The sequence below is a fragment of the Rhea pennata genome, chromosome 11, assembly GCF_028389875.1.
Source record: "Rhea pennata isolate bPtePen1 chromosome 11, bPtePen1.pri, whole genome shotgun sequence".
Taxonomy (NCBI): domain Eukaryota; kingdom Metazoa; phylum Chordata; class Aves; order Rheiformes; family Rheidae; genus Rhea; species Rhea pennata.
Genome location: NC_084673.1, coordinates 21,447,578 through 21,460,584, shown reverse-complemented (window position 1 = coordinate 21,460,584; position 13,007 = coordinate 21,447,578). Strand labels below are relative to the sequence as shown.

Genomic DNA, 13,007 nt, shown 5'->3' with positions numbered 1-13,007 from the left:
CAGCTTGGACTTTGAGGTCAGAGCTGCCAACTACTTGCAACCCAATGCCTGCTTATGCAGCTGTCCTTTTGCAGGCGGTGGTGTTCGTGCCTGCAGAGTCAGCTAGATACACTGCATACATTAGCATAGCATTAGTAAAACCAAAGAGTACAGCGTGCTGCTGTTCAGCCTGCTTCTGCTAGACAACACTTTGCGTACAAATCCAAGACAGAGCGTGTCCGATTGTCAGGTGGGTCTGAAAACATGAGGCTGAACTAGTAAGGTATCCTTGGCGCCTGATCAGAATATTGCAGCAAGTTGTTAGGGCAGTCACCCTGACGGTCAGGTCCTCTACTCTGCTGTAGCATATCACACATCATTCCTTTATTTCCTACAACACAGTCATGAGAAAGCACTCTCAGCCCAGCTGGTACAGAGCTGCCACAGGCAGGGAGCATGAGCTCCCTTACCTGTGCCTGGAATTCCTTCTGATCTCTCTGTCCTGCAATATCCTACAAACCATGGAGAAACCAGTGTTAGTAGCTAGTCCTGTGATTTTAATTTTGCATCTTGAGCTAGGTGGGAAATCTAGGATCATCCATAATTCAGATCAGGCTGTTCTGAGCAGAAACTCTTTATAGCTACTGAAATTTTATAAATAATTCTAGAGGGACAAGCATGTAACTCATCCAACCAATGGAAACATAAATAAAATATTTGGAAAAAACACCTCAAGGTAAATATTTCAGCACACTATGTGGCAAGTTATGTGCAATACTTTTGCTAACAACAACAGCATTCATGGGCACAGTATCCAGCAATGCAAAATGTCCTTCCCTTTTGGATTCAAAGCCCTGTCTGTTTCCCTCTTTCTGCTCCAAACACATTCTTAGTGAAACAGTTTTGTGCCACAGAATCAGGAAAAATAAACGGAAAATGGAAATAAATATGGAAAAGCCTCACTTAAATCATACCTAGGCTACATCCCTCTTCCTACTCTGTATTTTGCCCCTGGCTCTCTCTGAATTCAGAATTGCTCTCTGCAGTGATTTTTCTAGAGATGTGTCTAATCTGTTTTCGATTTTCCATGTGTTAGTACTGCCATCGCTTCCCACAGCATCCAAGACATCAGCTTTCTCCAAGAGTTTCTCTGAGTTTCCTTTTCTTCCACTGTATCTTGTAATCTTTACTCAGGAGGCTACCAGAGAACCCAGCTTCCCACTTCGGGCTAGCGTTTTCAGCCCTGCAGAAAAGGGAGTAAGCTCGTGCCGCTCAAGCTCGGGATGCCGGAGAACTCGGCGAGGACCCCAGAGCAGAAAGCCCCGCTAACACGCAGTCACTGTTTGCTCGTACCAGTGGGAGTTTGGTCTTAACAGAAGAGCCAGGTAGAATATCAGCTCATGGCCTGCCCTGAGGCATGCAGCTGAAGCAGAGAGGGTCCTGGGTCAGCAAGCTCCTTTCAGACCCAATTCTGCTCCCATTGCTGTTGCTCAGAGCATCCCACTAACTTCTTTCAAAGTTTTGTTAGGCTCCATCTGCTCATGATAAATTAACAGCCACGTTTACTGTCGGTTAAATGGTCCCCAAGCAATTTATGCAGGTACTGAGGAGAAAACAAATGGCAGGGCTGGTTGTTGCCAGACCACAGGGAAGAGTTTTAAAGTGGCTCCGCACAGAGATTAGTAGCAGGCCTGCATGCGAGAGACCTTGCTTTCACTGCTCTACTTCCTAAAAGCATTTGCAGGCAGATAGATCATTGTGATAAAATTAACCTAAATCCCTCACTGCAGGAATTTCCATGGAAAATAATACCCTGGTCATCGAGCGAGTGAAAAAGGATGACGAAGGGCTCTATGAATGCAAGGCATCCAACGACATGGGCCAAGAAAGCACATCAGCCTTTATCAAAATACAAGGTGAGGTCCAAGATAAGGTAAAATGCATATATTGTGTTGGACCAATGAGAATTACTATTCTGTCGAAGTCTTTGGCTAAATTTAAAATCCGGTTGTACATTTAACCTGCAGGTTCTGAGGAGAAATCCAACATTGAAGTTATCATTTTGGTCTGCACTGGCCTAGCAGCTACCCTCTTCTGGCTTCTTCTGACCCTTTTCATTCGGAAACTGAGAAAAGTAAGAGAGCATCCATATTGCACGAAGGCCCTGGGATTGGATCCAGTTTAGGAATAGCATCAGAGTTTAGGGCTGAAGTCAAGCCACTGCGAATGTTTGGGACAGATAGCAAAAAACTGTGCAAAATGTTCCTATAAAATTGCAGTCCAAGATTTCTGCTGATAGTCCCTTGACACCTGAAGAGGTCTCTTATACTTGCGAGATTTCTACCAACTTCCTTAGTATCAGAAAATCAGGCTTCTCCCTTTCTATGAGTCAAATTGGATTGCAAGATTAGGAGAACAAATTAAATCCTTAATCCTCTAAAATGAGGGCTTGACTTCAGCACTTGTCTAACATGATTTCTCTGAAATATAAACAGCAAAGGAAGCCCTGTTTTAAGAACTGTTCTAGGATGTTTGTCCCAACCAACCAGTTTATTCTGTCTTCCTTTACCTCCCATTTGTGACTTGAAAAAAGTAAAGTTTCAGTAACATTCCAAGAAGCATTTGATAAAATTAATCAAATTTAAGTCTGTTTTTCCAACAGTAAATAGAGTGGAAACCATAGGTATCTGCTCTGAAGCTGACACAGACTATAGTGCTAGTGCTGATCATTAACACCTGAATAAAACTCCCCCTGCCTATTGCAAATGCAGTGATTAAATTCACATTTTCTCTCGCTGCATCCAGTTTAACAGCTTTGTGAACAGTGAATTTCCTATTACAGGTTACACTCATATGCACTGGTCTACAGGTCCCACCAAATCACAGTTTTTCACCAAGCAGCATTAGCAGAAGCAGTTTTCACCAGCTTTTAATTAATTTTAAATTAGAATAAACAATAGCTATGAAGGGGATAACTTTGGAGAATCAGGCCCCGTCATTTATCAGTTTTAAGGTCACGTAGCATGTTTCTGATTCTGCGATAAATGCTGATAAACTGCCAAAGTGTAGCAGAACATGCTCAGCAGGACACCAGGAAGCCTATCTCATGGAGTCCCTATAAAAAGCACTGAGTTCTTTTAATAATACAGGTAGAAGACAAGGATAGATTTTATGCCCTCGGAGTGTTTACCAACATTAATCAGTGATTCTTCTGAACACCTGCAAGTGGCAGGCATATATAAACATTTATTTCCCAGATGAAGGAAAAAGAAAGGAAAGGCAGGAAGCTGAATAGATGCATCTATGGTTCAGAATAAATTTCAGAGGTAAGACTGGAATTCAGGGAACTCCCCAGCTTGCACTCAGTCTTCTAGATGACAGTTCTCTCCCATTAGAATTGCAGAGTAAATATTATGAATAATTTCTCCACACCCTGTTTCTAGCCTGATGCCACAGATATTAAAACAGGATACCTGTCAATTATAATGGATCCAGAGGAAATGCCTCTTGATGAGCAGTGTGACCGTCTTCCCTATGACAGTAGTAAATGGGAGTTCCCAAGAGACAGACTGCGGCTGGGTGAGTCGTTTGGGTATTACTGTCATAAAGAATGATGATCTCTAACAGTCCTCGATTTCCGTGCATCGGTTGTATAATGCAAGAAACAACGTACCATTTAGTGCCGGTGAACTTCCATGGGGATGAATTGGCAGTGAGGCAAAGCATTCTGGATCATCCTTGTTGGGGGTCAAACTAGAGATTTGGTAAGAAAAGCAAAGATGCCATCTCTCAAAATAGTCATCACCTCTTCTTGCTCCTTGAAGAAGTGAAGCCAAGCTCTTGACATGGAAGAAAGCAGTGCTCCAGGTACCCACCCTGTCAAGAGCTTGGTTTCACTCCCACAGAGGACAAGGGGAATGGATGTGAATCTTAAACAGCACAGTCTTTCCATGAGTTTTCTTTGGAAGAAACTCATCAGTTCATCAAATATTCAATTCTTTATCGACCATTTGAAGTTGGCTTTGAGTTGTAAAGAGCTGTCAGGAAAAAATGATCAGTCATTTTTACAAAAGTCTTTGTTCAAAAATGAAGCAAATTTCATTCAGTAGGTCGGCACAAGGGACGATGGAACAAGGGAATGTATAAAATAGATTGTATTAACCCAGGGAACCAGCAGCATCTGTGTGCAGCAATGTGCAGATGGAATATAGGTGTGTTAACATGTGCTTGTGGTGCTTTAGCTGGGAAAGATGCAGGAAGGAGAAAGAAAGACAAAAATGAAAAAGCATCTGAGGATGGTGAGTCACAGGAACAAAGTGGCAGGACCAGAAAGTCAGACAGTGATGCCCAGTGTGCCCTGCTGCATTGCAGCTCAGAGCCTTCAGAGCACACTAGGTCATATGGGCTGGAAAACTCAAAGGAAAGGGAAAATAGGAAAGATTATCAGCTTAAATTCCATGTAATATAGCTTTTATGTCAAATAAATGTCAATAACTGAAGGGTTAAAGGGTTCAGACTGCCTGAATGCCCTGACTAGCTATCTCCATGATTGTGATTCATGATAGATCAGGATTCCACAATTCTATGTTCAGTGTGAACTCTGATTTTCCTGGGCTTGGGGATAAACTGTATGTATGTAATGTTTTTACCCTGAAGTCATTGATATATATTCAACCTTGCCTCCAGCTGAATCCAGATTTGTTTATTCTACTCTGTTCTATCACATACTGTATTGCATTAAAGTTATATGGATATAAACCATAGTGTTCATATACATATACTGCAATATGTGATACAGGCTTCTATTGACTATCGGTCTATGCTGTGCCTGGGCTTTGGAGTCTTATATTTCTTGCATAGCTGAGAATGCATGTTTCCCTCTTATCTGGTGCAGACTGTCGTAAGTCCCCCTTGGCTCATTCTTGACTCTTGCTTCTCTAGGTAAAACACTGGGTCACGGTGCTTTTGGGAAGGTGGTGGAAGCGTCTGCTTTTGGCATTGATAAATCTTCAACCTGCAAAACAGTTGCTGTTAAAATGCTTAAAGGTACATATCCCTCTGAGATTCAGAAGACTCCTCAGGGATCCTGTTGGCAAGAAGGTTTCCAGTTCTCAGCTCCAAACCGTTCCCATTGTGTTCAGAAGGGAGTGGGTTTGCCGTATGGGAGCAATTAGTCGTTATACAGTGGATGTTAATGCATAGGAAACGACAAGCGGCCTCCGTGCTGTGCTGCTGATTAAGTCTTGTATTTCTAGAGGAGGAAAATGGCAGCTTCCAGGACTGTGGGGTCAGGAGGGAAGCAGATTACAGAATGTAATTACATCAGATAGTCTGAAATTGGATCTAAGGCTTCGATTACAGCCCTTCCAGATGTAGAACAGTTCAAGGGGTTGGAAAAAAAGCAATGCCAAGGGAGTGAATTAGGGACAACTTGCTTGTAATTACTGAAGGAATTACCTAAGGAATGCTTTTACTATTCGGTGGTAGGGAAAGAGTGAACTCAGAGAGTATGCTTCCATATTATATTTACATACAAAGACTCTGCAGACAGCTTATGAATAAATACATCAGCCAGCACATTGACTACCTGGGTTGCAGGTTTTTAGCTGTCCACTTCGGATTTTGTCAAAGGTTCAAATGGTGCTCACTGGATGTCTTTTCATAGCCCAAACTGCTCTGTATTGCTGCTGCATGACATATTAACCCTGCAATGCCATAATTCAGAAACCTCTCTTACATCACAGTATTTGGCTTCTGCTGCCAGCTGCCTCCCCTGCTGCTCTGCTACCTGCCAATTCTCTGAAGTGCCAAAATTCATCAGTTTGTCATCTTTCTGGACGTCCTCTGGACCTGCTCTCCCTTCTCTGCATCACTAAACGGATCTTCAGATCACCTCCTCCCCTGCTGTTGTTTGTTGCACTCCCATGCCCATCTCCAGATCATGCCCTGAAAGATCCTAGGAGCCCCTGATCTACCCACACTCCCATCTCCATCAAAAACTTGCTGCCCTGGATAGCTCCAGGTTTTCATTTACTTCCATGCTGTGTTTGTCAGTTGATCCTCATGTCAACTCTACTCTGCCTGCACATACTCAGTAAACTCTGACAGTTCCTCCATCTAATTTTATGCCTTTCACCTCCAGTGGAGACAGCAGCCTCTTGCTCTAACCTGGCCTTCACCAGCTAACGTGTCCATAAGTCAGCATTTTCCTGAATAAACCAGACTCGCTAGTGTGAGTCAATCCACTCAGAAGAGGGGAAAAAAAGAAAAAGAAAAAAAAGAAAGAAAAAGCTGGGGAGATGGCTGCATTACTGTAATTCCAGCATATCTGTCATTTCCATGAAGTATCTTGGTGTCTGTCCTGGGTTGAAGGCTGTATCTTAATGCACTAGATTATCTGGAGCATTTCAGAGGCTGTTGTGTTTGGATTTTATTAGGCATGGGTCCCAGCTCATGCCAGTATAAATCAGAAGCAATGCCACTGAAGGCAACGGAGATACATCCATGTACAAAAACTGCTGACTGAAGAAATCTTGGCCTTGGAACAGCCCCTTCTTTATGACACATAAGTTGGTGGAAAATTTGTTTACGGAGAATTCGGCAGACCGATAAGGAGGTTAAGTCTGCACACCAAACGATTTATTATGTAACTATTTCTTCATTTCTAAATCTTACATGATGCGAAGGCAGAAACAGATGATATACAGAGAAAACAGGCCACAGTCCCTTTTATTGAAATTCATTTTGATCATGAAAGTTTTGTAAAGATGTTAGTGGAAACAAGTCAGCATCTGAACTACACATGACACAGAAAATGGAATAAACTATGAGGCAATGTCTTTGTAATTCAAATAGTTCCTTTTCATTCTGGCCTGAAGATGCCTTCCTTCACTTTGGTAGCAAAATAGAATGGAAGTACTTTATAACTGGCTAACCAGTGCTTTGTTAAGTGCTGAGTTAATAGTTCACAGGCAAATATGGACCCTCTGCTTTGCTGGGAAAGGTATTTCTTGAGTTGATAAGATCTCATATGATGGAGGTTTAATAATATTCTGCAAGAACACAGTGTTCTACATTCTCTAGTGTATTTTGGGACCCGTCTTACAGATGTGTTGGACTCCTCCATCACCCGCAGTGGAGAGTTGCTCTGTGCTGTGGAAAAATAGACTGAGGTGTGGCAAAGAGGTATTGCTAAACTACACATCACTTAAAAAGGAGAAGCACATTTTTTTCTAGGTTATTGTTGCTTGGAGTGGTTGTTTGCTCCTTTACTAAGCTTGCAACATTCAGTCCTTGCAAAGGCTCCCTGGTATCTGATTTAGAGAGGGTTCTTCTACAGGACAGTAACCCTCTGTAACCCATGCTAGAGAAAGGAAGAGTCACTCAAAAGATAAAGTGTTATTTCACTTCATAAAGGTCAACAACTGGCAGTGAAGCGGATGAATTCTTATCTGTTTAGGAGTCTGAAAGGCAGAGATACTGCAAGTAACCTGGGTGGGTTTCATTTTCAAGTATAAACAGGATCTTGCTGTGTCCTGTTAAAAATATCCTGTTGTGTAAATATGTTTTTGTCCTGTTTATCTTAAACAGAATGTGCAACTACTAATGAGTGCAAAGCTTTAATGTCTGAGCTGAAGATCCTCATCCATATAGGACATCATCTGAATGTAGTCAACCTGCTGGGAGCCTGCACCAAAGCTGGAGGTGAGAAACGCTCAGGCTGATAAGTAGTCAGTAAATAAGGAACAAAGAGGAAACACTTTTCAGATACAATGGTGTTTGGATGTGTCTGTGGTAGACAGTCCAAGTCATCTGTGCATGCTGTTACTGCAAACGCAAACACTTCTACCTTTCTGCTCACAAGACAGATTGCGTTGCTGCAGAATATGGACGTGGCTCATCGATAGCTTCTGAACACCTCCTCCTAGCAAGCGGTGTCACTTCTCTATTTTCTTTTTCTCTGTTCTTTGTAACCCTGTCTACAAGAGAGAGTAAGGACTGATGGGAGGCAGGATCCTTAAGTGCAGTTAGGTGCCTAAGTCCTCCATATAGGCACCGCTGATCATTTCAAAAGTGCTTCTCAGCTTTTCTCCAGCCCTCAGTCCTCCCAGTGCCTTCATTTCCTTGGTCTGCACTTCCAAAGGCACTTCAGTCCTGACAGCACCCAACAGCATTATGAGCTCAAACCAGCTCCGCAGAGATGCGGAAGAAGGTCTCGCAAATCAGGTGTGATACTGGCTGATGCTCAGAGCACAAAATGAAGTTCAGAACGAGTATAGGAGAGCGTGATCTGGAGGTAGACAAAGGCCTTCCCTACCATGGGTTTCCTGAGTGACTGACTCAGCAGCAGGATATGCTCCCATCCCTGCCTTATCAGGAAGAAGCACCAGGCAGAGCACTTACATACTTGAGACCTCAAGTCTTCTCCCTAGCACTTCACTCCTGCAGGGCAAAGGCAGGCATTTTGCACAGTATACAGGAAGTTTTAGGCATTCCAAGCCAAATGGAGCAATAGCTAAGGACCTTCAAGGGGCTGAGCTGACACAACTGCCGGTACATTGTACAAACAATCTTGCAACGCGCAGACTTGAACAAAGGAGTCTATAAATCTTAGAACTTAGTCATTGAAACATCTCTTCCCTTCCCATGTTGCCATACAAAGCATCCTTGTCTCTTACTACACTGTGCTTTAAATTCAGGGTAACAGCTCTCAAAGATGCCTCTTCACTGCTTACAGTGAACCTTCAAAACAATCCCAAAGGATAAATTTAGGAGAGCTGAGGACAAAAAAAACAGAGTAAAATAAATGAAGGGGAAAGAGTGAGAGAGATGGTGCACACATCTGTTGTCAGCAGAGACACTGAAGCGATCATTTTCCCAAAGAACATGTAGCTGTCCAGTCAGGAGGGATAAAGAAAACTTCAGTGAGGTAGATTTGGTAGGATGCCAGGAAAGAAATCTTCCCTCCAGCAGGTTATTCCCAGCTCCTCAAGGAGCAGTCAGCAAAGAGCAGCCACAGAAACCGCTGTAATCTGGGAGCCATGAATGGAGAATCTGCACAAATTCTTGCAGCTTTGCAAGCCCCAAGAGCTTGTTCAGGACGACAGCAAGCTTTAACCACTGGGTTTTAAAAGATTCTGATGCATATGCAAGTAGCCTTTGCTAGCAGCAAGGACGCTTAGCCTGTGAATAGAAGGGAAGTAACATTATGAATGTGGGTGACTCTCCTCTCCTGTCAAGTCAATGAGGTGGCTTAACACAAACAGGTGCCTAAAACATGGCAGCATTACTAAGAAGTCAATATTTATTAACCAAAATACTAACTTAGCTATAGAGTTCTAGTTGCATAGCAAAATACATCTAATTAACTGATCAGGTACTGTCACTGTCCATTGTCTGAGCAGCTTTTTCTCCCGGGAGTCCCTCAGTTTCCTGTTCTCCACCCTGCTCCATCCTGATTGCCCTCCTGGGTGAACAGGTATCCTCACCCTTCCCCACAAGCTGCCTAGGGGAATCACTGCTAACTCTAGTGAGCAGTGCACTGAGCAGAGCTGCGTAGCAGGGCACTGAGGAGCCTCAAGGCAGGTGGTGGTTTGTTTACCTTTGAGCAATGAACTGCAGACTGAAGAAAAATAGCCCTGAGCTCTCAAGACAGACATGAGGATAAGAGTAACTATTAAAATGCTATTGCAGAATACAGTGCTCTTTCCTTCCTTGTTAACGTTTATATAACCACGTAACAGTATTCCTGATGAAAATGGATATTAAGCATGCACATACACTATTTTAACAATATTACACATAACAAATCTTAACACCTTGGCAGAGAGTCTGATGTTAAGCAGCTAGCACTAATGCATGGTATAAGATTTACAATGAGGAAATAAAATATAGAGAGACTATGTCTAGGAAGCATTTCAAAAAACATGAATAAAGCACTTAGTGGAGCTTTAAAGCTGTGGCAGAATCTGCATTTCCTCGGGGCACCCATGAGGGACATCTGACTTTAGTTTCCTTAGAAGAGCATCCCCTCTGAGATGCCCTTCACACTGTCACGACCCAGCACTGCTTCAGGGAGGCACCGGGCAATGTAAAGTCCAAGAGGAGGTAGCATGGTGAAAGAGAAATGGTAATGCAGATTTAGCTGCAGGACCAGAGATGAGCTGTCTATCTGTATCCTCGTGCATCTATCCCTGCTTCCAGACTTCAGAGAAGCGGGGTGTCTGCTCCTGTGTCGACGCCTACTTCTCACTTCAAGCCAGCCCACCCCCTTAAGCCCAGTGAGCAGTGTTGTGTGGTCAGCAGTAGAACCACTGGCACCTCTGATTTGGGGCCAGTTGCATTTCTGCAGACGCTGGGACAGTGTACTCAGGTACTGACCATGTTAGAGCTGCTGTCGATAGGAAGTGGAAGTCCCACACAGCCCCAGGCTGCATCCTCCCTGTGGCAGTGCTATAAGACTTGTACAATTAAAAAGCCTGGCAGAAGTATACAATGTTGTTATTGGCAAGCTACTGGTTATTACTGCTGGAATTCATCCTCTCCCTTTTATAGGGACCATCTGCTTTCCAATGGTTTTTGTGACCCAGTCTGAGCTGGGATGCAGTAACGAGATTTCGGGTTCACTTTTTCCTCCTCGATCCCCCATCAGCCCTCACTTACAGCCCTGCATTCGCAGTGTTGCACCTGTCAGACTGCACCAAGCAGATCAACTGCAGCACCAGTCTGTATGTGTGTTCCTGGTACAGCCAGACAAAAGAGCGTTGCTTAGTGTTGCCTCTTCTCTGAACAGCCAAGTGCAGCTTTCAGCATTTTTCCTTTGAAGTTGGAACTCCTGAGTCTGAATGTGGAGCTTCTAGACAGAAAAAGGGTTCTGGACATGAAAGTCTGGTTGCTTAGGCTTGATAATGATAGATATTTACATGCATGCTAGTCCCATGATTTCACCCCATCCTACATCTGATGATTGCAAAAAAGCAGTGATTGTGCTAAAGGCAGAGAATGCAGTTTCCCAGTCCTTAATGGCTCACACTGAAACATAAAAGCACTTTCTAGCAGGTCTTAAAAACATGCATAATTGTATAAAATCAGCAGTTGCATTGAGCTCTACATTAGTTTGCACAGAAATAAGAAAGGAAGAAACCAAGAGGACTTGCCAGGCTTCCAAATAGACCAAATATTTTGCAAACTTTTGGTTTAGATCTGTCTGTAATCCTGAATAAACCTTTTGTTGCCTCCACTGGCATTAGCCCCACCCCAAACAGAGAGATTTATAAAGGCTGCAGAGAAAATAAGGACTTTTCCATGATAAAGGACTTTAATAGCATATGGGATTGTATAGTCTCCTTTATCATTCTGAATTTTCCTTGTATAGAGATGAGGAATAAATACAAACTATTCTCAGGTAATGGGGAAAAAGTAAGAATCAGTACTGTATTCCCATCTTTTGATACCTGATTTTGATTGCCTGTGTTCTTCTAGGGTGTCGCTTCTCTGTTTCTTAATTTCCTCATCTTTATAATAGGAATGATAATATTTACCTATTTTGAAGAGCATTTGTGAGGATAAATTAATAATAAGTGCTTTGCTATGCTTCCAAACTCATTTGACTTTCACTGTCTTTTTAGGTCCTTTGATGGTCATAGTAGAATACTGCAAATATGGAAATCTGTCCAATTATCTAAGAGGAAAACGAGGAGATTTCATTGCATACAAGGTAAAAAAAATAATAATAAAAAATTAAAAACCAGAAACAAACAGGCTTCTCATAGTCACAAGGCAAAGAATTCATGACCACTGACAACAGGCTGGCTTTTGTTCTGCCTTGACACTGAGACAGCTCAGTTTCTATTTATGTATTTATATAGGCACTTTATTTTCCTACCACAATTCAATTTGTGTGAGCAAGAAAAGGGAACTTTCCCCCTGAGGATCTCCCTCCCAAATGCTTCTGCAGCACTTCCTGAAGAATTAGTTGCAAACACCCAAGCACCCTTGTGCACCGGAGACAGAAAAGGAACTTCTTGTGAGATGCCATCCAGCACAAGGGGGCACAAAAAAAGCATTGAAAAACTGGCCTGAACTGAACTAGAAACAAATACAAGCCACGTTCGGGGATTTATTTGTTTCTAGACCTACCTCACCCTTCTTAGCTACCAAGAGCAGCTCACCCTCTCCTTCATCTGCTCATTCCCACTTCCCGTGTCCTCCTTTCCACTGTCCCAGCCTAAGATCACAAACACGGTCTTGGTTAAAACTAATGGAAAAGCTCTGTTTTCCCAGTGGTTGTGTGCAGCCACACAACCGCTTGTGCTAGCACAGACTGGGAGAGCATAAAGGGGAAGACACAAATGGGCCAGAAGCCAGCCACGGGGAGAGGACGGTACTACCTCTTCACTGGGAAGCAGGGCATCAAAAGGGCTTTCTGATCCAAGCCCTGCCACAAACTCGAGCCTCTCCAAGGTAATTTTTTCAGACGACTCTGTTATTATTATAAGACTCTGTTATTATTATAAGATATTGTGCATAGGCGTGACACAGCACATAAGGTGCCGTGCGTAAGGAAAGGAGATTTTTCTGGTACAGTCACTCCGACATTCTTTTCTCACGGCGGGCTCCATGGATTGCAGGGACGGTTATGCCTCACTATCCCGGGGAGGGTGAGACAGCTTCATCAGTGTACATCACACCACCTACCTTGAACTGCGATTTTAGCCCAGTTTCCTAACAAAGTGAGATGTACAGAATTACACTGTCTGCCTGATCATCTAACAGTCTCACCCAGCCAATATTTCAAGCCAATTTTTATAGTAGGATATGGGTACCGGTCAAATTTGGTTGATATTAAGTTTATACAGTTTTCATAAGCCTGAGAGAAAAAAAAGAGGCTGTGTTAAGCAAGTCTGGAGAAAGGTAAGGTGAATTTAGCTAAGGTCACAGGGCAGCTAAAAGCCACCTTAGCAAGCCATGCAGCAGCACATGCGCAGCTCCAAACCAGCCACCGTTTGACCTGCCTCTTACCCAGCCAC

General features: G+C 43.1%; 1 protein-coding gene across 2 annotated transcripts in view; it reads left to right on the top strand.

Moving 5' to 3' along the window:
• The window catches only part of LOC134145314 (vascular endothelial growth factor receptor kdr-like), a 142,479-nt gene that overhangs the window by 100,066 nt on the left and 29,406 nt on the right, over positions 1-13,007 (top strand). Inside the window, exons 15-20 of one of the 2 annotated variants that reach the window (XM_062584698.1) lie at positions 1,770-1,895; positions 2,007-2,113; positions 3,423-3,558; positions 4,921-5,025; positions 7,570-7,683; positions 11,607-11,695. In XM_062584698.1, the coding sequence (XP_062440682.1) occupies positions 1,770-1,895; positions 2,007-2,113; positions 3,423-3,558; positions 4,921-5,025; positions 7,570-7,683; positions 11,607-11,695 (677 nt within the window). The remainder of the gene's footprint in view (positions 1-1,769; positions 1,896-2,006; positions 2,114-3,422; positions 3,559-4,920; positions 5,026-7,569; positions 7,684-11,606; positions 11,696-13,007) is intronic. The other variant, XM_062584699.1, reaches the window with a different exon arrangement.